General features: G+C 41.4%; 1 protein-coding gene across 1 annotated transcript in view; it reads right to left on the minus strand.

Moving 5' to 3' along the window:
- Window positions 1–18,080, minus strand: part of GPR156 (G protein-coupled receptor 156) — a gene marked incomplete at both ends in the record, with an annotated part of 33,924 nt that extends 15,844 nt beyond the window's left edge. Inside the window, 5 exons of the mRNA XM_083353466.1 lie at window positions 3,268–3,414; window positions 7,466–7,576; window positions 12,651–12,786; window positions 16,421–16,626; window positions 17,946–18,080. Coding sequence (XP_083209592.1) covers window positions 3,268–3,414; window positions 7,466–7,576; window positions 12,651–12,786; window positions 16,421–16,626; window positions 17,946–18,080 — 735 coding nt within the window. The remainder of the gene's footprint in view (window positions 1–3,267; window positions 3,415–7,465; window positions 7,577–12,650; window positions 12,787–16,420; window positions 16,627–17,945) is intronic.
- Between the last annotated feature and the right edge of the window lie 7,076 nt (window positions 18,081–25,156).

The following is a 25,156-nucleotide window of genomic DNA, read 5'->3' on the forward strand; positions in this document are numbered from 1 at the left end:
CTTGAGATTCTCTCCCCACACACACACACTCAAGCAGGAGACCCTGTATCATTTCAGACAAGTGGCTGTCCAGTCTCTTCTTAAAAACCTCCAGTGATGAAGCACACACAACGTCTGAAGACAAGCTGTTCCACTGGTTAATTGCTCTCACTGTTAGGAAGTTTCTCCTTAATTCCAGGTTATTTTGTTGCTTTGACTGGTTTCAAATGTCCAGAAGCTGGTTCTTTGTTTCTTTTTCCTACCCATAGTGTCAGATGCTTTTAAGTTGCAGGTCAGGAATGAGAAAACAATAACAGAAGCTGAATAAAATGAAAATATCTCCAGAGCTAGGTAAAGAAGCTGCTAGTCCAACACTATTTTAAGGGGGGGGGAACCAATACTTTCCACCTCATTCCTTGCCCAAATGTATGCATGAGATTTTTGTTTAAATCATGTATTCAAAACCAAAAGCCCTTTTTCTAAGTTTTGCCAGTCACAATTCTCATTTATTCTTGGGTCTACAAATGGCCTAATGACTTTATTTTTGTATTATCTAGTTTTGTTGTATCATTCATTCGTATCTTCTGAGTACTTTTTGATTCTTTCATTATCATTCATTGGAGTACAGCAATACAACTATGACCAACCAATAGATTCCTTCTGTCTAATACTCACAAGAACCTAGATGACACCAATTTATTATTTCAAGCATACGTTTAGCCCTTTCATTCATAATTAAAACTAAACCTACTCTTTCCTACATGTATTCAATCTCACTCCTTAAGACCAGACTACCTACATTGAGATTTATTATATTCTCTCCCATTCTTTTAGATCCACAAACACTATTTTTCATTCATACTCCTTATCATTTACTTGCCTCATTATATGATAGTGATTTCTGTAATTTGTTATTAAATGTTCAGCCAGAGAAAAACAAAACTAAGTACTGCACCTTTCATTTCAAAATGAAGCATTCTAAGGAAGAAGTATTGTACCTTTTCTAGGCCAATTATCTTTAATAGTTATATAATGTTGTTAAAATCCTTCATTGGATTTTACTGTGCTCAAAACGTTGTTGTTTTTTTGTTTTGTTTTTTGGCTTTCTGTTTGCCACTGGAAATCCTCAAAAATAGCTTTTGTGATTTACCAATTCTTAGCCCAGAAACAGGTGTCTAAGTGTGTTCCTTGGGTTCTTCCTCACTACATTCAAGAATGCAACTAGTCTCATCAAGCAAGATCACAAGGCTGCTACTGAGTTTTTTGAGCTTGGTTCAAATAGTGCACAGCACAATTTGTTCTTGCAGTTGGAGGGGATTCCTTGGGATTATGCAATAGTGATTGTGTACTACCAAGCCAGGTTTAACTCTTAGTGACCTTATAGATATTCTCCATGAACTCAGTAATGACAGAAAAATCAATATAAACATTAAGATCCAGAAATTTTAAACAGGGCATTTTCTTATAGAACTGCTTCACAGATTCTAAAATTTAAGCTTAACATTCAAATTATTTTTCTCACAGCTCAAATGTTCTGCAAATCTTGGTTTACAACTGGGAGAAACTACATTTCATAATTAAAAATTAATTTATTCTTGACATGTGCAAAGGCATTCAGTTTACTATACATATAACAACATTCAGTCCTAACAATTGAATTTCTTCACAATCCCAAGTTTAAGAACGCAGAGACCCATCATCATTAAAAGAAAGCCTAGCTGTGAACTTTCTCCTTGAGCATTTGATGGGACAATGTAACTTTAAAATGTTCGCTTCCTGGCAAATGCGGAGTCTGCTGGTCAACTAGTTTTGTAATTGTTCTGGGGAAGGGTATTTTGTAATCGGGGATAATTGATCCAAAGGATTCATATCCCTCACCTCTCTGTAGTTATGCAAAAAGCAGATCTGTAAGGTAAAGGTAAAGGTTCCCCCGCACGTGCGTGCTAGTCATTTCCAACTCTAGGGGCCGGTGCTCATCTCTGTTTCAAAGCCGAAGAGCCAGCGCTTGTCCGAGGACGTCTCCGTAGTCATGTGGCCGGCATGACTAGATGCCAAAGGCGCACGGAACGCTGTTACCTTCCCACCGTAGTGGTCCCTATTTTTCTACTTGCATTTTTTACGTGCTTTCGAACTGCTAGGTTGGCAGAAGCTGGGACGAGTAACAGGCGCTCACTCTGTTATGCAGCACTCGGGATTCAACCCGCCAAACTGCCGACCTTCTGATCAACAAGCTCAGCATCCTAACCCACTGAGCCACTGCGTCCCTTTTCCCTGTACTATTTCAAATGTTTTTCCCCCTGAGATTAGTAATGATCTATAGGCCTTTTTAAAATCTCAGTGCCTTTTATACTGCTTAAAACTGAATTCCGATGAACTTATATTTCTTTGAATGGGGCTTCCAGGGTGATGTAGCAAACTGAGGAAGGTTCTGCAAGGGCAGAGCAGACAACTATGGCAAAGACTGGTGAGTAGACAAGTTTCTTGGAACCTTCCAATAAAGACTGCCCACATGTGCTCTAGACAGCTGTTCCTTGTGAGGTTTTCCACACGTTTGAGCACCAGGAGATGATAAGACCAGTAATCTTTCTGACAATCGCAGTGGAGCTTTTTAAAGGCAAGTTTAAGTTCAAACCTTACTTTCTAATCAATTTTGGAATTGCCTATTAATTGTCTTAAAGCTATCAGAAACCTTTGGAATGACAAGTTTGAAAAGTCTTCATCAGGTAAATTTACCTTCAACTCTGAACCAAAAAAATTAATTAAAATTAAGCTTGCGAACTTAAAAGCGTTTAAAATAAACAACAAAAATCTACATACTTTTTTGGTCTAGGAAAGTTATAAATGGATTAAGGCTCCAAATAAATTTGGGATATTTTTAGTCTAAACTTTTGGAATTTACTATAAAAATTAAATCCTGGGAAACAGTCTTATTTTGGCTATTCTAATATTGCAAGTTGTAACGAAATGTGATGATTTTAGAAACTGGACACCAAAGGGTACTAAAGAGTTTAAGCAGAATACAAGCCTGATGTTAGCTAATACATAGAATAAATAAAATGGTATATTCTTTACTGTGTGTATGTGTACATGTCTTACAGATAATCTCTAGTTTGCCTTGTCAACTTTTAACTCAAAAATTATCCATGAATAACTTATGTTCATAGAAGCTTCTCAGACACATGGGGAACAGAAATATCCCATTTTTTATAGTAACAGGGCAATTTGTACATTTCCCATCATGATCCAAACAAAAAGACTAATATTTATTATTTGCTATTCAATCCTCTAATTTGAATCTTTCTGTCTTACCTTCACATCTGCATTAAGATTTTGGAGACACTGGACTGGGTCCAAGGAGATCCATATGAACAGCAGGATAATATCAGCCATAACTAACAGTGATAACATTATCAGCAGCTGAAAATCTTTGATAATCTGCAATGCAAGTATTCAATATGCCCATTTCATGATGTGTTCATAATTTATTTACAAAATACTGTATTTTTCTTTAGATTTTACAACCATTAGTCTGATTGGTTTTTTAGCAATTCAGTCTGCTTAAGGATCAATGTGAATTGTTCATCTCCTTGAAGCCTTCCTTCCAAATTCAGTTTTTTTGCATAGAATTACAGAAGTTAGAAATATAGAGTGATGTGGTATAGTGGAATAAAATATAATTCACACATACAAAATATAGGATTAATAACAATAGCAACAATAGCAAAAACTGATACAAGCATAGCTACTCTCTTTTAAGGGACAAAATATCATAGTTTTATCAATAATAGTTTTATTTATCCTTTTTGCAAAGGAACAATGAAGTAAAGGAAACATTGGATATTTGCTGAAACAGACCACACCATTATATAAACTAAAGATCAAAACAACAAGATATGTCCAAAATAGAGAGAAGTGGAACATCAATCTAAGATTAGATTGTAAGAAACAATTCTTGTTGACTTTTACTAGAAATAGTTTTTAAAATATTTTTTATTAAAATTATTACAAAGAACATAAAAACCATCACAAGCAAATAAAAAGAAAAACTAGAAAAGAAAAATACAAGTGCAAAAAGAAAGAACAAAAAGAAATAGAAAGATAAAACTTTGTATTGCCTTTCCAGCAAATATAAGCACAATTACTAAATTATCTCTTGCTTTATAATCACAAAAGAAAGCACACTCTTTTCTATTATCCCATTTTTTCTAATCAAAACTACAAATTATGTTATTTTTCCACTTTATGCAAACATTCTATAAAGGGGACCTAGATGTGACTTACTAGAAATGTTGATGATAATCACACATATATGAATAATAAGGTAAAGTAAAGGTAAAGGTTCCCCCGCACATGCGTGCTAGTCGTTTCCGACTCTAGGGGCCGGTGCTCATCTCCGTTTCAAAGCCGAAGAGCCAGCGCTTGTCCAAGGACGTCTCCGTGGTCATGTGGCCGGCATGACTAGACGCCAAAGGCGCACGGAACGCTGTTACCTTCCCACTGTAGTGGTCCCTATTTTTCTACTTGCATTTTTACGTGCTTTCGAACTGCTAGGTTGGCAGAAGCTGGGACGAGTAACAGGTGCTCACTCTGTTACGCGGCACTCGGGATTCGACCCGCCAAACTGCCGACCTTCTGATCGACAAGCTCAGCGTCCTAACCCACTGAGCCACCGCGTCCCTTATATGAATAATATGGGATATAATAAATAAAAATAAATTTAGAAATTAATTCCAATAAGGTTTATCATTACCCAGTTAGACCATAAAATTGTAAGATATAAAACAGATGAAACCTGTCATGATTTGCTATTCGGTTGGCATGCATACCTATTGTATGATAAGGTGGATAATGTGTTCAAGGTGCATATTTTAAGACATGCTCTGTTGCGAGTTTGGAAAAAGTATAGACATAAGCTAAATTATAAGATACCTTTATGGGTAATACCGAAACACGCAATAGAAAATATAAGTGTTGGGTTTAAACATGATGTGACTACATATAAGGAAATTTTAAGTTTGGAAAGGAATGTATGGCATTTGAAGCCGTATAATTTTTTACGAGAAGGAAAGATTGTTCAAACTTGGTTTCAGTATGGGCAATTACAGGCCAAGTGGAAAGAAGATCAGAAAATTGGTTTCTCAATGACTGATGAAAATTTGGTAAAGCAAATTAGAAATCAAGGTCAAGCACATATCAAACGGATATATCTTGCGCTGATAGAAATTGATTCAGAGACAGAACTTGTTAAAGACTGTATGATAAAGTGGGCTCAGAATTTTCAAGAAGTCATGGATACTTGGGAAAAGATTTGGGTGAGAAATGTAAAATTTACGCAAGCTCAAAATTTAAGAGAGAATTTTTATAAAATGTTTTATAGGTGGCATTTAGATCCTAAAAAATTTTCAAGTATGTATCCGAACTGCCAGCCTAAATGTTGGAGGTGTGGTGGTGAAGATACAACGTATTTTCATATATGGTGGACCTGTAAGAAGATTAAAGCATTTTGGATTAAAATTTGGTGGAACATGCAGAAGATATTTAAGAAAAGGATAAAGTTTTGTCCGCAATTGTTTTTACTGGGTATTATTACAGACACTACTGTTGTGGACACTAAGTTGATGTTGAATTTAAGTAGACTTTTAGTAGGGCAATATTGGAAGAAGGAAGAACTGCCGACTATAGAAGAATGGACTTTAAAACTTTCCAACTTGGCGGAAATGGCAAAGATTTCAGCGTATTTGAAAGACCATTCGCAACAGAGATATATTGTGGAGTGGAAAAAATGGATTGATTACATCCAGAATAAATATGGGACTAAAAAGTTTCATTTAGCATTTGAATAAGTACTGATGTGATATTTATATTGCTTGTAGTCATTTTATAAGAGTTAAAGTGCGATAGATTTAATAGTCTATTGTTGTTTGCATATGGTAGATTATGATTGTTTCTACTTTTATACCTTGTATTTAGCTCTGGGAAGTCGGGGAGGGGGGAGGGGGAGGGAGGGAGGTGTTGGGGAGGGTTGGGAAGAGGGGAGGGGGTTGGGAGGGGTTTTGTTTTGTTTTTTTATAAATAAAATGTACTGTAAAACTTTTCAATAAAAAAAACAGATGAAACTTATCAAGGGACCATACTCCTTAGACATTGATCTAACTTTTTGCGACTGGCGAGCAAAGGAATCTATTTCTATAAGTTAGTGCTGGCATTTGATGCAGACTGTAAATAATGTCACTGAGATAAACTGGAATTCACCACTAATATGCCTCAAACTGTATGATTCAACACAGTGCTAACAAATAGTTTTCCCTTAGGATGACAGTAGAGGAGTTCTAAAAGTCAGTTTCACAAGGCATCTTGCTCTCTCAAATGCCACAACTCCTGGACTAACAAATTTTCTCCCCTCCTTTCCACAGAAAATTAAAATAAATTGCTAACAACTCCATTCTTATTCAGTGTATTTTGTGTCCATTTATCTGTTCATTTGTCAACATAGTATGAAAGCACATCTTCCTTCCTCTGTCCTTACCACTTTCTACAGAGGGATGATCAAGACCATCCTGTCATATTGCATTACTGTCTGGTTTGGAAGTACCATTGCTTCAGACAGGAAGGCGGTGCAGAGAGTGGTGAGGATACCACAAAAGATTATTGGTAATTCACTTCCTTCTATCCAGGACATAGCATATAAGCGATGTTTGAGCAAGGTCCACAGGAATGTCTGGGACATTACACATCCTCTTCATGACCTATTTTCCTTGTTATCTTCTGGGAGGAGGCTTCATGATATCTGAAGCAGAACATCCAAATTCAGCCACAGTTTTGATCCATAAAGCGTCAACCTGATGAACTCTCAATTTTCCTCTTTCCACTATGTATTCAAAATGGACAGTGATTAATATTTATGTGGATATGCATGTATGCGGGTATATACATACATATGTATATGTATATAGTATGTATATATGTCTGTTGTGTATGGGTAGATACATATTTTCTTTTGAGAGCAGGCAACAGAATTTCATTTTTAATGTGGGCCAGTGTTCTCATAGTAAAAAATGACAATAAAGATTATCTTATCTCTTATCTTATTGTGGCAGGAAACCATTCTGCTGGGCAAAGCGCTATTGTTGCTTCTTTTAGGCTTTCAACCAGGTATCTTTTGTTTTTTGTAACTACTCCAGTTTTGAATAACATGATAGAGCCTTCCTACTTATGAGGGGAAGGAAAGTAATGGCTTGCTTGAACCAGTGACTGGGAGGAAGGATGAAGCAAAAATTGAATATTAAAACCACGATGTCTAATCAAGCCTGGTTTCTCTGTGTTTAAATAGAAACAGGTTGCAGTAGATGCTGATCAAGTTTGGGCCCAGAAGCGTGCTCAAGCAAGAGCAATTAAAAAAAACACAGCCTGCACACAAACCTCAGCAGGGCAAGAAGAATACCACCAAAAGTTCAGCTTTGCTCCTCTTTCTGTGTGCAAGACTTACCACTCTTTTGTCTGGCATCTTTTGAGTGAACACTCTGTATAAACGCCAACTCTTTCCCAGGATAGGGCCCAAAGCCAAGGAACCACTTATGTACAATATACAAATTCTCACCTGTTGGCATGGGAAAGATCCATCAGTCTAAATGTAAAATTACATGGTAGGGGAGATTTGTAATATTCCTGGATGAGTGATATGCAACCTATTCTAGAAGACACAGCACATTTTCAAAAGGGCAAGTACAGTATACAAACAGAAGATAACTGACCCAGCAAATTCATAATTAAAGCTTCAAGTTTTTCTAAAATTCAAACTGTAACCATAGCTCGATAGACAGTTACTGTAATCTGTTATAGAGAAAGCCACATTTAAAAACTTGTTTTAAAAACATGTACACCTAAGTCTGAAATGGTATAGGGCAGGGGTAGGCAACCTTGGCTCTTTTATGACTCATGGACTTCAACTCCTAGAATTCCTGAGCCAGCCATGCTCAGGTTGCCTAACCCTGGTATAGGGTTTCCTGTCTGAGCACAGGGTTGGACTAGAACAGGACTTTTCAAACCTGTGGTACGCGTACCACCTGTGGTACATTAGCACATGGCAGGTGGTATGTGGCCCTGCCCAGCCAAGTGTATTGGGGGAGGGAACGAGCCAGCACAGCACAGGACGTACTGTGAGAGAGTCCTCTGGAGCTGCAGAGTGGCTGGGGCAAGGCAAAAGCCCCAAGATTGGCACTTCCAGCTCACCCAGAAGAGAAAGGAGGAGGAGAGGGGTGGAGACAGGAGAGGCTATAAAAGGAGGCAGCTTGGGCGTGACAGGGAGAGAGAGAAAAAGAGGCAGAGTCAGCTCTAGTTGCACCAAAGGGAAAGAAGAAGGAGAGTGGGGGGAGAAGAGAGGAGATCAAGCAGGCCGGCCATGAGCCGATCTACAACTTCTGTGGCAGCCACCTGTGCTGGCAGCAACAAACAGGCAAGAAACTCAGCGGGTGAGGGGGTCACCCTTCACAAGGAATGAAGAAAGGCAGCAATGAAGAAAGGCAGCATCGGCTGGAGGTGAGGCATGGAGGAGCTGAGGCATGGAGGGAGGGAGGGAGGGAGGGAGGGAGATGGAGAATGGAAGGATTCTTTTGTGTTTTTGTGACTTTGAAATTCTGGGACGTGCAATGTGGATTTTATGTTCTTAAAGAGTGTTTGGCAATTTCTATTTGGCTGATGTCTCGTGTTAGCTTCTATTGCTCTGCTATTGTTAGCTGCAAGGGATTTTAAAGTATTTTTCTCCTGAATGGATTTTGCCTGTAGTATTCCTTTACTTTTGAATGGAGCCATTTGGGAAGGCTCCTTAGCCAGCAACCAGTACTTACTACATTTCTTTTTCTTCCTTAAGTGCCGGCTTTTGGCTCCTTAACTTTCCTTTCTAGCCAGTAGCTAATTCTTAAAGGGGAATGCGCCTTTTTAAGCTAGTTCTCTCAGTGGCTTGTCTTTTCTGTCTCTGGAGGGTTTTCCTTGTTTGATGAATATATGGAAAAGGGGGGGGGAAATTTGGGGGGGGGGTGTTCAAATTCTTCCTTCAGAAGGAGATGGGAGTGAGAAAGAGGGAGGCAGGGAAGGAAGTCCTGCCTTAGCACTTGGCCACCAGCAGCCCTGCCATTGATTTTGCTTTTCAAAAGGTTGCAGAAGGGGATAACATGACCCTGGGATACTGACCATCAAAAATATGAATCAGTTGCCAAGCATCCAAATATAAATCACATGACCCTGGGCATGCTGCAATGGTCATAAGTGTGAAGAATGGTCATAAGTCATTTCAGTGCAATTGCAACTTTGAACAGGTTTTTTTTTTTGGTCATCAAGTTTTTGACACCTTGCTAGGTGGTACTCGAATATTGCCATATCCTAAAGGTGGTACAATCGGTGAAAAGGTTGAAAAGCCCTGGACTAGAAGACCTGCAAGGTCCCTTCCAACATCATCATCATCATCATCATCATCATCATTATCATCATCATCATCATCATCATTATTATTATTATTATTATTATTATTATTATTATTATTATTATTATTATTATTATTTTCACGAGGGAGGGTTAGGGACAAGGGATAAAACAGGAACCATAACTGTGAGTCACCTATTTGCATCAGAACCTAAGTATGAGGTGAGGGGCTGCAGCACAATATATCTCTGTTATCATCTGACTGCCTGAATGTTTATTCCTAAAGCTTCTTGGGATGAAGAACCTACTGGACTATGTTCACCCAAATATTAAACTTCCATTTACTAAACAAAACCAGAATGACTGGATTCACATCAATTATAAATTATCATTACAAACTATAGTGGCTATAATTATGTAACACCAAAATTTAGTTTGTTTGCTTGTGGCCTAGTAAATTATCTGAGCCTAGCCAATGATTTAACAGATGACCAGGCATAGGAAGTGGCAGTCCTATATAAACCTGTTTCATCTGATCACTTGCTAGGACAGGAATTCTCCAATTATGAATCTGAACTCCCTCCCAGGAGACACAAGCAATTTCAGCAAAGGGTTACAATTTTTAAAAATCAGATGAGGCTTGCCCAGGCAGAGTGGGAGTCGCTCAAACCTTGCTCTGAACTTTGTCCATTACTTCACTTATGCAAATTTGAAGTAGGCAGATGCAATATTGCAAATTTGAAGAACTGGGATACACAGATTAAAGATTAAAAATAAATGGTATGTTTGATTCTCATCCAACCCCATCTCCAAAAAGATCATTAACTTTATTCAGGGGGTGTACAAAGCCATTTATTATTTTAGCAGTTTACAGTACTGTGAAGTTTAGGCTAAATTAATATTTCCCTTGTTCTTACATTATGGACTGTTCATATACTGTAAATATGAAGCTTTAATTTGTGCACCACCTGCACCTGACTATGGCATAAACACACCATAGCACCACCATTTTCCTGCTGTGTCCCAGTTACTTCATCTCATCCCCAACCCACAAGTGGCAGAATCTTACATTCTCTTTTTGTTTAAAGCCTCAAGCTATATAAAATGTGCAGACTTTGTTACCCATTTCTTCAATGGGTTGAGGGAAAGCTTTCTGCCATCCTCTCACAAGTGTCTGCACCAAAAAACTGAGAACAGCTATGTGATATATTGCCGTATATCTACCCACATTCTGGATAGAGAGGGCCATTAGTTTGAAAGAAAAGAGGTCATTTTAACATCAAGCAGCCCTCTTGCAACAGAGGGAGAGGGATAAGACACATCTTCTGTCTACAATGCCATCCTTTCAGGAGTTCCAAAAGATTTCACCTCATTTTCACTCTGATACAGATGACCCTGAGGGCACAGATAAATCCCCTAGTGCAGGGTTTTTCAACCAGTGGTACAGGTACCACCTGTGGTACATTGGCACCTGGCAGGTGGTACGTGACCATCCTAGAAAAGTGGTAGCAGGGGAGGGGAATGAGCTGAACCGGTGGCAGCACCGCACAAGCCTGAGCGAGAGATGGCTGGAGCTGCAGGGCTGTCAGGGCTCAGCGGAAGCACCAGGATCAGCGCCAGGCTTCAGCTGGAGCTCGGCGCTGATCCTGGTGCTTCTGCTGAGCCCAGTAGAAGTGCCAATCAGATGGAATGTTGCAGCATCCCCAGGGTCTTGTGATTTACATTAAGATGCTTGGCAACTGATTCATATTTATGACGGTCACAGTGTCCCAGGGTCATGTGAAGTGACCAAAACCTGCTGCAACCACCCAGCAGACAGGGTGAATAAAAACCAAACACCCCCCCCACCTCACCCCCACTGCCAATTCTCAACAGAAATGCTCACAACAATCGAAACTTTGGACAGGAGGAAAAGCGCCGCCAGGCGGGCAGACAAGTGTCTTGCTCAACTGTGGCTTGGGGGGCACTTTTTTCAGGGCCATTGTAACAGTCCTTTTTTTGGTCATCATGTTTTTGACACCTTGCTAGGCGACTGGTGGTACTCGGATATTGCCATATCCTAAAAGTGGTACAATGGGTGAAAGGTTGAAAAGCCCTGCCCTAGTACAGAGGTCCCCAATCTTCCCCAGTTCCGTGGAAAGAGGTTTTTTCATGGACTGGATGTGGCATGGTTTTGCATGCTGCCTGCATCCTGCAGATGAGGCTTCGCTTGTTTGCATGGACCGATTTCTGGCAAGCCGTGGATTGGTGCCAGTGGCCTCAAGAGCTCTCACGGAGAATGCTAACAACCAGATGACTGCAAAGAAATATGATCCTTTTAATCCTATCGCCCCCACCATCCTGCCAGAACTGATGAACCTTCTTGGATGAGAAGAGAGACTTCTTCCTCAGGGAAAAAACAGTCCAGTTGCCTTTTGAAAAAGCATCTTTGAGACAACTATGACCTGAATAAACTGAGAATCTCCATTATCTAGGATTAGCATACTTGAGCTGCAACATTGCAGATAAACACCAGATGGCAGCAGAAGATACAGAAAACTAAACGGAGCTAAACTGTGAAGGGTCTATTGCAGAGGTCCCAAACCTTTTGGGCACCAGGGACCAGTTACGTGTAGATTTTTTTTTTGCGGACCGGAGGGGGCGTGGTTTTGTGTGCTGCCTGCATCACGCAGATGGGGCTTTGCTTGTTTATGTCTTGTTTATGGTCTATTGGCATAACAGTACAAATACAAAGAAAACACTAGGCAGGCCTGAAGAAAATGGGGGGAGGGTTCTCTGTATACTCCCAAATGTGGCTCTTGACCCGGTTGCTGTGATTATGTGCTGTCAGATTGAAAGGTAAGGAACTACTCGGGTTAATATTAAGCATATTTTACAAACCCAAGCATGATTTTTGTGTTGAAATTCAACATGAATTTAACAGGAGTCTCTCACCTTAACTCACTAGACACAATCTACTTAGCTTTTGGAAAGGCTTTTTTCTTTTCTTTTTCTCTTTTCATTTTTTTAAAAATTCTTTTTTTTCCTTTTTGCTTATGTGCTAATAGACAAGAACTTGGAATTTTAAATGTTAGAAACTTAGAAAAAATGTTTAAAGGGCTTCAGAAAGGTTGCTTCTGAAAGGAAAATACTGAAAAAAAAAATCTTATTCATTTCCACATATTCCTCTGTATATCAATAATCTGCTATGTAACTATATCACTAAGATCAATACATAGTAAATCTCACAATTGTTCTCAAAATATGCATTCACCTACTTGAATCAGCATCTCTAAGGATGGTCTGCTCAGTGGATTCTGTTTTTCAATTCCAAAGAGATACACACTGCCGTAAGTCAAGCCACTGCCCAGGAGAGTCACAACATTCAAGTTTGGACTAGACATTTTCACAATCCTGCAGGAGATAATGGATAAAGGAGAAAACATGAGAAAAGGAGTTATTGAAAGAAGTAACTGTATTTTCTTTATCCTTTCCTTTCCTTCCAACATGTGCTACAACAGTTTGTTTCTTGACACACTGAACCTGGATTTCACTAGTCTGATTTTCTTCCTGACTAAAAAAGTATCAGCCAGAACCAAAATGCTCCCTCCTTCCAAGTTAATTATATTCCCTGAAGTATCATCCTAAAAATGACACTCTTCCACTAGGAATAGAATTCTGAAGCATAGTGTCCCTAATCCCCCCCTCTAATTCTGGTGCAGAAGGGTCCTATTGTCAAAGGTTTCTAAAGTTGTCAAGAAATTCAGGATAATTAACTATTGTACTTAGTAATTGTTTCCTCAAGCTTAAATGATCTTTTATGTCAAGAATGATTCTCTTTTCACCTAGTTTCTTCTCTGCTCTCAACTTGACAACAATAGGAAGGTGGGTGGTTGAATTGTCTGGGGTGGGAATGGAATGCTAAGAATCCATCTGCAGATCATGAGGTCCTGCTCCACTCTTCAAGGACATGCTGCACAGGTGTTTGAATGATCCAGACAGTTCCCATAACAAATGGAGCGTAGGTGATTGGACAATGCAATGGACTAAGGTGAGCAGCCAAATGAGAAATTCATGTTTAATTATATGGACCTTTGAGCAGGAAATTCAGAGCTGGTTTTGCTTCATTTAAGCCAACGTAGTGTATTCAATAAAAATATTACTTTTGGGAAGAACAATGTTCCAGGAGTTTCTTTCTTGGATTCGCTAGCTGGACATCTGACATTTTAGAGCAATGATGCAAAAACTGTAAACCTTGTGCAGCCTACCAGCACCTCTTTTTCATTCCCAAAATGGACAGGGGGAAAAAATGCAGCCCCTTTTTTGTATTTTGGTGGCATTTTATGGGGCAAAATGTTCTTAACTCTTGCATAAGCTCACATTATCCATGTTAATCTTTGAAAAACTCATCCCACTAAGCATAAGTTAGATGTTTTGCTACTTGAGGAAATAGGAGGCTCCTCACATGCAACAGCTGATTAGATTGGCAGCTGAGTTTTTCTTCAGCAGCAGTAAGGAGACAATCTTGTCATTCAAATTTGAACACAATACCCAGGCTCTAAGGATACAGGTCAACACATCAAATACCTGCTACCACTATTCAGCATTTGGCCTGTGGAGTGATTGGCTCATTCTGCTTTCAATTACTTCATATAATAATTTATTCTGAATCTTTCAAGCCATTTCTTTGTCTGGGACTATCTTGGAAATTATTTTCTGCTATATATGCAATTCAGAAATATAAGAATTAATGAAATAAACATATTGTAATATTTTCTCTAGGGCAGATTCCCAACCTTTTCTGCACCAGGGACCGGTTCTGTGGAGACAGGTTTTATCACAGACTTGACAATGCGTGGTTTTGTGTGCTCCTGCATCCCACGGATGGGGCTTTGCTTGTTTGCGCAGACCAGTTGCTGGCATGCTTACGGCCCAGTACCGGTCCACGGACTGGGGGTTGGAGACACCTGCTCTAGGGAGAATAGGCACAACAATAAATATAAAAACCTACTAATTCCTTAGTTTTAAATTTTCGGACGGTCTTGAGCATGTTATCTGGACTGAGTTCGATCCTGTTTCCCCTGATGATGTGGACAGGATCATGGGGAGGCTGAGCTCCACCACCTGTTTGTTGGATCCGTGCCCCTCCTGGCTGGTTTATGTAGCCCGGGAGGAGACACGAGGCTGGTTCCAGGCAGTAATAACTGCTTCTTTGAAGGAGGGTGTCTTCCCCGCAGCCTTGAAGGAGGCGGTGGTGAGACCCCTCCTCAAAAAGCCTGTCCTGAACCCGGCTGTTTTAAATAATTATTGTCCAGTCTCCAACCTTCGCTTTTTGTCGAAGGTTGTTGAGAGTGTGGTGGCGCATCAGCTTCCTCTGTTCCTGGAGGAAACTGATTATCTGGACCCGTACCAATCGGGTTTCAGGCCCGGACACAACACGGAGACGGCATTGGTCGCGCTGGTAAATGATCTCTGGCGGGCTCAGGACAGGGGTTGTTCCTCTGTCCTAGTCCTATTAGATCTCTCAGCGGCTTTTGATACCATTGACTATGGTATCCTACTGCGGCATCTCAGGGGGTTGGGAGTGGGAGGCACCGTTTTACGGTGGTTCTCCTCCTATCTCCTGGGCCGCTCGCAGTCGGTGTTGACAGGAGGGCAGAGGTCCACCCCGAGGCCTCTCGTTTGTGGAGTTCCTCAGGGGTCTGTTCTCTCACCCCTCCTGTTCAACATCTATATGAAGCCGCTGGGTGAGATCATTCGCGGTTTCGGGGTGGGGTATCATCAGTACGCTGATGATACCCAACTTTTTCTTTCCACCCCAAACCAACCCAGCAATGCCCTCGCCGTGATGTCCTGTTGCCTGGAGGCGGTTCAGGTCTTGATGGGGAGAAACAGGCTTCGTCTCAATCCCGCCAAGACTGAGTGGCTGTGCGTATCGGCATCTTGGGCTAACCAGATTATTCCACCTTTAACGATGGGGGGTGAGGTGTTACCCCCTGTTGATAGGTCTCGCAACTTGGCCGTCCTCCTGGATTCACGGCTCAATTTTGAAGATCATATAGGAGTTGTGACCAGGGGGGGCTTTTGCCCAGGTTCGCCTGGTGTGCCAGTTGTGACCCTACCTGGACCAAGATGCCCTACGCACAGTCACTCATGCGCTCGTGACCTCCCGTTTAGACTACTGCAACGCTCTCTACATGGGGCTGCCCTTGAGGACCACTCGGAGACTTCAGCTGGTGCAGAATGCGGCCGCGTGAGTTGTGATGGGGGTTTCCCGATACTCCCATGTAACACCTCTACTCCAGGTGAGATTCAAGGTGCTGGTGATGACCTATAAAGCCCTAAATGGCTTGGGTTCGGGATATCTGAGTGAACACCTGCTGCCAGCATCAAGTTCCCTTCGTCCAGTGCGCTCCCACAGGGAGGGTCTTCTCAGGGTGCCGCCGGTAAAAGATTGCCGGCGGATAACACCCAGGGGGAGGGCCTTCTCAGTGGGTGCGCCTGCCCTCTGGAACCAGCTCCCCGGGCAGCTCAGGACTGCCCCCGACCTCCGTTCATTCCGCTGGGACCTGAAGATCTGGCTCTTCGAGCTCTCTGGCCCAGGCTGAGAATTTTAATTTTAATTTAATTGGGGTTTTTACTTTTTTCAGGGATTGATGTAATTTTTTTAATTGTTTTTAACTTTTGTATTTCTTGTTTTAAATACCCTGTAAACCGCCCTGAGTCCTTCAGGAAAGGGCAGTATATAAATCAAAATAAAATAAATAAAAATAAATAAAAAATTATGTGAGCATTTATAGAAAATCTGGCCCTTAAAACTTCCAGAGCCTTATCAGGGCCCATTTATTGCCCTCTCCATGTTTGGGAGGTTTGACCTCACCCTCACGAATGACAATAAGGAATCCACAGCCATGCAGACCCTGAAAGTCTAAAATGTATAAAACTGCTGTAAACAAAAACAAGATTCTTCTCTTGAGAAATTCTTGAATGACAAAGAATCAGAAGATCTTGCCCAGAGAGCAAAAACATAGGACTGACATGGCCTTACCTATTTTTTCTGAAGCGAATTGTGAAGACGATGAGGAAAAAACTGAGCAGAACTCCACTGGTGTTAAAGGCCCAGACAATTGCCAAGAGGGCCACTGAAAAAGAAGAGGTGCTCTTACAGCGGGTTTCTGGAAATGGCTGAAGAAAAAGTAAGGTGAAAGAAGTAAGAACTCTTTGGAAATTTCTCTCCAAAAAAGGTGGGGCGGCCTGCATCATAAGAATTCATTGTGAATCCACTGTAATAGTTTATATCTCATTTACCAAGATGTGCCTTTGTCATAGCCATTTCTGGGTAAACGAAAAAAATATACTTCAGTGTGGGAAAACTTGTGTTTTCTACTTTTAAAGATTACGTATTTTATAACTGAGTCAACAATTTGTATTATTTCTATAATACTGGATATGTTTCACGCAACCCTTGCATTTGTTTACAATGTAGACTAAGTATGATGTTACACCACAATTAAGCCAATCTCTAAATTGACCTGGTGAAAAACAGAGGCAACATGATTCAAGTCTTACAAAACAAAGCATGTTTTGAAGTTTTTAGGGCTTGATTATATGGAGAAAATGCTGCATATTAATTCTCTATCTCATTTCCCTGCATAGTTTGATGAAAGGCTGATATAAAAAGTCCACATTGCCTGTGAAGAAATTAATAACTCTAAATATAAAAAAATAAATATAAAAATCACACTGAAAGGATTTTGGTGGAATTAAAAAAAAATAAAAATAGGAATTTACTACTACCACCTACCTAAGCAAAGGATAATATGTTCCTGAATCAATCTGTCAAATTCTCAAGAAAGCAACGTGTAATGCTAACAGAAGATTTTAGCTGCAACAGTTACTTTATCTAGAAGCAGGAGGTCCAACAGATTTCAGACCTCTCTTGCTGGGAGATTACAATGAACAGATGCTCCAAAAGCTCCATATGTGGCCCAGTGCTGCTTAACAAGTTTATCAACAAGAGAAAACTGTCACATTTCATGCTGCATTTTTCTTCTGGATGTTCTTATATTTTTCATCGTATGTCTATACAGTATACACTGACTTAACGGTTAGATTTTTTAACTTGTTTGAATGATGTTATATAATTACCATTCTATTTTGTCAGAAATGGCTTGTACCCAAACAGGAAAAATCAAGAGAAAACCATCAGTATTATAACTCCAGAGACGGCAGCCAATACAGCTGATATTTTCCTGTTATTTTTAAATTATATAGCTTAAGATCCTGCAAGAATGTTTTATTGTTCTATGCAGTGCTTTTTTTGTAAAAGAAAAAGGTGCCGGAACTCACACATGTCATACAACCCGCCTTGCCTACTCTACAAGGTTCCACCCCAAAAAAGGTGCCAGAACTCCGTTCTGAGCACTCTAAGACAAAAAAAAAAGCCCTGGTTCTATGAGTACTGCAAATTACTTGCACGCACATACACACACACACACACACACAATCTGAATGAGCCAATTACACAGTTTGTGTGTGTTTGGCTTTATAGTTCATTATTCATAGATACTTACAATTGTTGAAGTACAGAGATCCTTCAGAATCAGTTGTTGTCGATCTTGGCTCTCATAGTCAAAGTTATTCTCATATAACTTGGAATAATTGAACCCCATCTCCATAGCACATTCTAAGCCTTGATTCAACCACATGATCTGAGCAGAGCTTAGTTAGGCCTGGCGTAGGAAGCAAGGTTGATCTCAAAAACTGAGACTCAGATATATGCAGCAACAGATGAGAATTACTTGACAGAAATTTCTCTACCCTTAAAAGTCCTGAGTTGACTGATAGGAATCATGAGCAAAATTATTAGACTGTAATAATTTAACTCACATTGTCTCATTTAGTATCTATCTATCTATCTATCTATCTATCTATCTATCTATCTATCTCATAAATTATAACATAGGCATATGAAAAGAATGAAAATAGCTGAAGGAAGTCTTTGTTCACCCACATGCCACAGCTATATCCAAAATACAGCTATTGTACACATGTATTTTAAAAAAATACTGATTTTTGCAAAAGTGTGAAAAATGAACTACAAAAATCAGATATTTTGAAACTGAAAACTAATTATTTGCTGTACTGTCAAATGACATAACATAAAAATGATGCCTGAGTAATGCCAGTCAGGAATCCAGCCTGGCCTAGGAATGGCGATTAAATGTGACAGAAATTGTGCACACGCTTAAACCGATACAATTGTCCTTACTCTTGAGTGTTATTAATGAGTAAGCAAGCTAGAAATTGTGTAAACATATTTGTAAAAAGTATTCAGCCTACCACAGCATGAGAGAGAGAAAAAGAAAAAGCCGGTTTTACCTTCTGTAGCTGTACACACTCTCCCCGGGTTCAAGTTAGGTTTTGGTCACAGCAGTCCTTGTCGGACATGCGAAGCTCCCTATGTAATCCTTAGCGCTGCTCCCTGCTGCAGACGTTTGTCGTGCAATTGAGGGCCAAGGCAGGAGAGCTCAGGTGGAGGAGGGCCGTTTGGGCAAGCCCGTCCCTACTCCCTCTCCTCACCCTGCAGTCACCAAAAGGGTCTCTGGCGTTGGAAGGCACCAGCCCAAGCTTTTCTCAGGGCAGGGGCGTGTAACAAAACTGGAGAACTGCTCCTATTGGTCCCTACAACTGGATAGCTGACGTTGAGAATGCTGCTTATAAGTGAAGATGTCGTTCTCAGAAAGAAACTTTTTTTTCCTGCTGTAATTTACCCTGACTTGATATGCGAGAATGGAGGGTATTCAGACAAAGTATTTTACTTGATATCACGCTACCAGAAGGAACAAAAGAGAGTCCAGCCATGACAACGAACTTTGTTGCCGATTAATCCAGCGTTTCCCAACCTTAGGAACTTGAAGATGCGTGGACTTCAACTCCCAGAATTCCCCAGCCAGCTATGCTGGCTGGGGAATTCTGGGAGTTGAAGTCCACGCATCTTCAAGTTCCTAAGGTTGGAAAACGCTGGCATATTTGGAGGTTTGAAGGAAGACGGTCTCTGCAACATTGCAAAACTCAGGAAAGACGGGTCTCCGCCATCGCTTAAGTGTTTATTCCATTCTCCACCCCGTCCGATTTCATTTTCTTTAGCTCGCTCGCCTGAAATTTGCAACGACTTCGTGGAACGTCCCCTCCTCCGCCTTACAGCAGAATCGCCTCTTTGCATTAACTTTCTCTTCTAGCAATCTGGCTCCCCTCGCTTTGCGTTTGTCTGATATAATATCGGATCGATAAAAAGGGGAAAGGGCACGGACACCTCTTCCTCGTCTTCTTTTTAAATGGGAAAAAAATCATGCTGACGCGGAGGGCAAGATTGGGCTGAGTCTATTGCTCTCACCCACGCGATCTGACCAAAGCTAGGCAAACGCAGGCAAGCGGTCCCCTCCTGCCGCTGTGCTGCGTCTTCTTGCCGGTTCTTCTCAAGGTGGCTGGCCCGGGACTGGAAGACAGGTGCTCCGACCCAGATTGTTGGGGGCAATTAAGCTGACTTTGTAATAATGCCGCTTGGGGTGTGTGTGAAAGCCCTAACAAGCAGGCATATACATAGAATGAAGGCTACTGCTAAGCTTGGAAGCCGCCCTGAGTCTTCGGAGAAAGGCGGGATATAAATGGAATTAAAATTTTAAAAAAAATTCCTTCTGTGCGCGAAGCTGAGTGCGCGCTTCGGCGAATCCGATTCGGCGACGATATTGCGGGCAAAAGCATCAACTGAACAAGAGGGGCTTGACTCAAGCTGCTCGGAAGCGGCTGGCCGCTTCTTCAGAGGAAACCAAAGGCTTCAAAGGGGGGCTGGTGGAGTCAAGCTGGAACATCAAGCCTGAAGCTGGGTTGCTATTCGAAGAGAAACGAGCAGCTTCAATAATGAATGGAAGTTTTTTTAGATATACGTGACCTACAGAATCGCGTTTGCCTCTCGTGTATTTTTATGACTAATGGCTGCCCCGTTTAGGCTCCACAAGACTTCTCTCCAAATAAAGTGATTGGTTTTGTACATATTCTTTCCTATAGAGTGATGCATGAGACGGAATGGAATTCGGGATTAATTAAATCATGCCTTAAATCCCTCCGTGGGTTCTTTCCTTACAAAACACTTTTAAGAGCACACAGCATTTAGCCAAATACTAGATGTGTGTGCAAGACATTGACCTGCCTCAACTAGATCTCCCAAGAAAGCAGAACTCTTGAAACAGGCATTGTCCCAGAAGGAACTTTTTATTGAGTGATGGCAAGAGAGCAAAGCAAGGCCTAAAGATTTAGCATGTAAAGGATTACATAAAAAAGGCAATACAGGATTCCTCCCCCTCCCCCCACCTCATGTCCAACTGCCCGGATGAAATCCAATCAATTCACAGATGCCACCTTGTTATGTGAATCTGGAGATTTAGCCAGCTTCTCAACGTCTCTCTCGGTTTCATTTCCCAATGGTCCCAGGTTCCATTGTCTGGAGATAAGGCATATGTTGTCAGGTCATATTCCTCTCATCCAGAGGGAGGGCACCCTGTGCAGAGCAGAGCAAAGCAGATAATATTCCCCCTCCCCATGCAAATACCCCACCCCAACAGAATGGCAGGTCCCGAAAATGAATACATAAGCTCAAGCAGGGAAGGAATAAATGAAAGAGGTGAGGTGGAGACAAATACATTTGAGGGGTCCTGACAAGTGGTGAAGCACTTCCAGAGGATCAACTGTACCCAGCAATACCATTTTTCATAATTGTAGTCTTAGTCCTAGTATTAGCTGAATTGTGAATTGGAATTGCTATTTTAATTAACTCTTATTGTGGAGAGAGGAAAGGAGAGAGAGAGAGAGATCCTCAATGGAACTGCATCTACATGGAGGGAAGTGAGTATTGGGGTGCCCCAGGGCTCTGTTCAAGGCCCAGTGCTCTTCAACATCTTCATCAACGAGGGGATAGATGGGGAACTCATCAAATTTGCAGACGACACCAAGCTGGCAGCAATAGCCAACACTCCAGAAGACAGGCTTAAGATACAGGAGGATCTGGACAGACTTGAACACTGGGCGCTATCTAACAAAATGAAATTCAATGGTGAAAAAAGTAAAGTTCTACATTTAGGCAAGAAAAACCAAATGTACAGGAATAGTATAGGTGGTACCTTGCTGAATAGTAGCAACTGTGAGACGTATCTCAGAGTCCTAGTGGACAGCTGCCAAAAAAGCCAACACAGTGTTAGGCTGCATTAACAGAGGGATAGAATCAAGATCAGGGACGTGGTGGCTCAGTGGGTTAGGACGCTGAGCTTGTGGATCAGAAGGTCGGCAGTTTGGCGGGTCGAATCCCAAGTGCCGTATAACAGAGTGAGCACCTGTTACTCGTCCCAGCTTCTGCCAACCTAGCAGTTCGAAAGCACGTAAAAATGCAAGTAGAAAAATAGGGACCACTACGGTGGGAAGGTAACAGTGTTCCATGCGCCTTTGGCGTCTAGTCATGCTGGCCACATGACCACGGAGATGTCCTCAGACAAAGCGCTGGCTCTTTGGCTTTGAAATGGAGATGAGCACTGGCCCCTAGAGTCAGAAACAACTAGCACGCATGTGCGGGGGAACCTTTACCTTCACCTAGAATCAAGATCATGTGAAGTATTAATACCACTTTACAATGCCTTGGTAAGGCCACACTTGGAATACTGCATCCAGTTTTGGTCACCACAATGTAAAAAAGATGTTGAGACTCCAGAAAGAGTACAGAGAAGAGCAACAGATGATTAGAGGTCTGTAGGTTAAAACATATAAGGAATGGTTGCTGGAATTGGGTACCGTATTTTCCGGCGTATAAGATGACTTTTTAACCCATGAAAATCATCTCAAAAGTTGGGGAGTCGTCTTATACACCCAGTTGTCTTATACGCCGGAAAATAGTACATAAATCAATCGAGTGCCCCCGTTCTTGCAAAGCAACTTCAAGCCTCCTTAGTCCAGTCCCCCCTCCAATGTGACTCTCCCTTCCCACCCCCAAGAGCCTCTCAGCCCCTTCCCCTCCCCTTTGCAAACGCCAGACCCCGGGAGCTCTTGCGTCTATTCCAAAGGGTGGGCGGAAGGAAAAGCCCCTTTCGGCTCCGGCTTGGCTGCAAGTCAGCGAGCCCAGGAAGGCACGCCCTCCCCTCTCACTGTGGAGGAAGCAGGGCAGGCTGGCGTCTGGTGGCGTCTGGCGTCTCCTTAACAGCCGGGGAGCGCGTGCGTGTGCAGGACTGCCCTGCCGGCTCCCGCCTGACGCCGGATGGCTCCGCCGATGCTGCATCAAGAGGGAAGAGCGTGACGCGCCTGCCATGGCTCCCCAAGGACTCCTTAGGAGCTGGGGAGCACGCACGTGCGCAGAACTGCCCTGCCGGCTCCCACCAGACGCCAGCCTGCCCTGCTTCCTCCACAGTGAGAGGGGAGGGCGTGCCTTCCCGGGCTCACTGATTTTCCGGCGTATAAGACGAAAAATCTTGAAAATCATCTCAAAAGTTGGGGGGTCGTCTTATATGCACAGTCATCTTATACGCCGGAAAATATGGTATGTCTAGTCGGAAACGACTAGCACACGTGTGGGGGTACCTTTACCTTTTTAATTTAATGAAGAGAAGGACAAGGGGGGACATGATAGCAGTGTTCCAATATCTCAGGGGCTGCCACAAAGAAGAGGGAGTCAAGCTATTTTCCAAAGCACCTGAAAGCAGGACAAGAAGCAATGGATGGAAACTAATCAAGGAGAGAAGCAACCTAGAACTAAGGAGAAACTTCCAGACAGTTACAACAATTAACCAAGTGTTACAACCTGCCTCCAGAAGTGGTGAATGCTCCAACAACACTGGAAGTTTTTAAGAAAAGACTGGACAGCCATTTGTCTGAAATGGTATAGGGTTTCCTGCCTGAGCAGGGGGTTGGACTAGATGACCTCCAAGGTCCCTTCCAACTTTATTATTAGTATTGATCATCGCACAGTCAGCCAGATGTTCAGACTGGATTTGGCATTTTTGTCTACCTCTCGAGTCCTTACCAAGGACCTGGGATAGGCAGATGTGGATGTTTGACGGTATTACAGATATCGTCGCAGGATAGAAGCAGTTCCTAGTAAGGCCGCCTTTTGCAATTGACTAATGGTGAATTTGTCAATGCCAATGGTGGTGCTCTAGTTGTTTTGGGATTGCACCCAAGGTACCTATTACTACTACTACCCTTGCTTGCCTTTGCCACAATCTTTCTATTTCTATTTGTAGGTCTTTGTATTCTGTTATCTTCTCCAGTTCTTTCTCGTCTATTCTGCTGTCTCCTGGCACTGCCATGTCCACTATCCAGACTTTTTTGTCTTTCTTATCAACAATTGTTAAGTCCGGGATGTTATGTTGCAAGTGCTTGTCTGTTTGAAATCTGAAGTCCCAGAGCAGTTTAACTTTATCATTTTCTACGACTTTTCTCTATTTTATGATCCCACAAGTTCTTGCTTACAGGCAAATGCTATTTCTTGCAGATCTTCCAATGCACCATTGTTGCTACTTTGTCATGCCACTGCTTGTAGTCAGTCTGTGCAATCAGCTTACCAGGTGGTCCACTGTTTCTTCAGCTTCTTTGCATAGGCAGCACTTACTGTCTGTTGCTGTTTTCTCAGTTTTGACTTTGTATGCATTTGTCCTTAAGGCTTGGTCTTGTGCAGCCAGAATTAGTCTCTCGGTCTCTTTCTTCAACTTTCCTGCTCTTAGCCATTGCCAGGTCTTGTTATTATCTGCTTTCCCAGCTATTTTTTTAATGTACTGGCCATGTAGTGCTTTGTCTTCCCATGTTCTTCATTTAGTCTTTTTTTAAAAAAAAATTGCAAATTTTATTATTTAAAACTTTGGACAAGGTGTTAATGGTCTGACATTCCTTCTTGTCTTACATCATTTTTGTGTTTTATATACATATATACATTTTATGTACATATCATTCGTATACAGTTATACAATATTCAATATTATCAACCACCTTATTCTGGTAATATGTGAAATCAGCATCCTGTATATTTCTATTGAGACCTTCCTTTCTGTTCCCACCATAGGTAAAACCTATTCCAAAGTTTGTAGTAATCTGACTGATCTTTATTTTTAATTTTGAAAGTTAACTTGTCCATTTCTGTGCACGCCCAAATTTTATTTATCACTTCACTCTCGTCCGGTATTTTACTATTTTTCCATTTCTGGGCGAACATTGTTCTCGCTGCTGTCATGATGTGTATCATTATATATAACTCTTCTTTGGTATGCTTCTCTGTTGTTATGCCTAGTAGGAAAAATTCTGGTCTATAATCTACTCTCCCTCCTGATATTTCTTCTAACCATATCCATATCCTTTGCCAATACTTTTGCGTCTTACTACCAAACATGAAAATAAGTACCTAATTCTTCAGAACATTTCCAACAACTAGGGGATATTGTCTTGTACATTTTGGCTAATCGTGCTGGGGGGAGATGCCACCAGTAAAACATTTTATATACATTTTCTTTATAAACTGAGGCCAGTGTTATCTTTTTATTTCTATCCCAGAGAGTTTGCCATATATCAAGATCAATGCCATGTCCCAAATTTTTAGCCCATATCAGCATTGGTTCTTTAACTTGTTCCACAATCATTTTATACCCCAATAGCAAACTATACAATTTCCTTATTTGTTTCTCATCTGGCCCCAATAAAATTTTATCCAGTGCAGTTTCTTGAATATTTATCCCCCACTCTTTCTTATCTTTCCCAT

The sequence above is a fragment of the Vipera ursinii genome, assembly GCF_947247035.1.
Source record: "Vipera ursinii genome assembly, chromosome: 2".
Taxonomy (NCBI): domain Eukaryota; kingdom Metazoa; phylum Chordata; class Lepidosauria; order Squamata; family Viperidae; genus Vipera; species Vipera ursinii.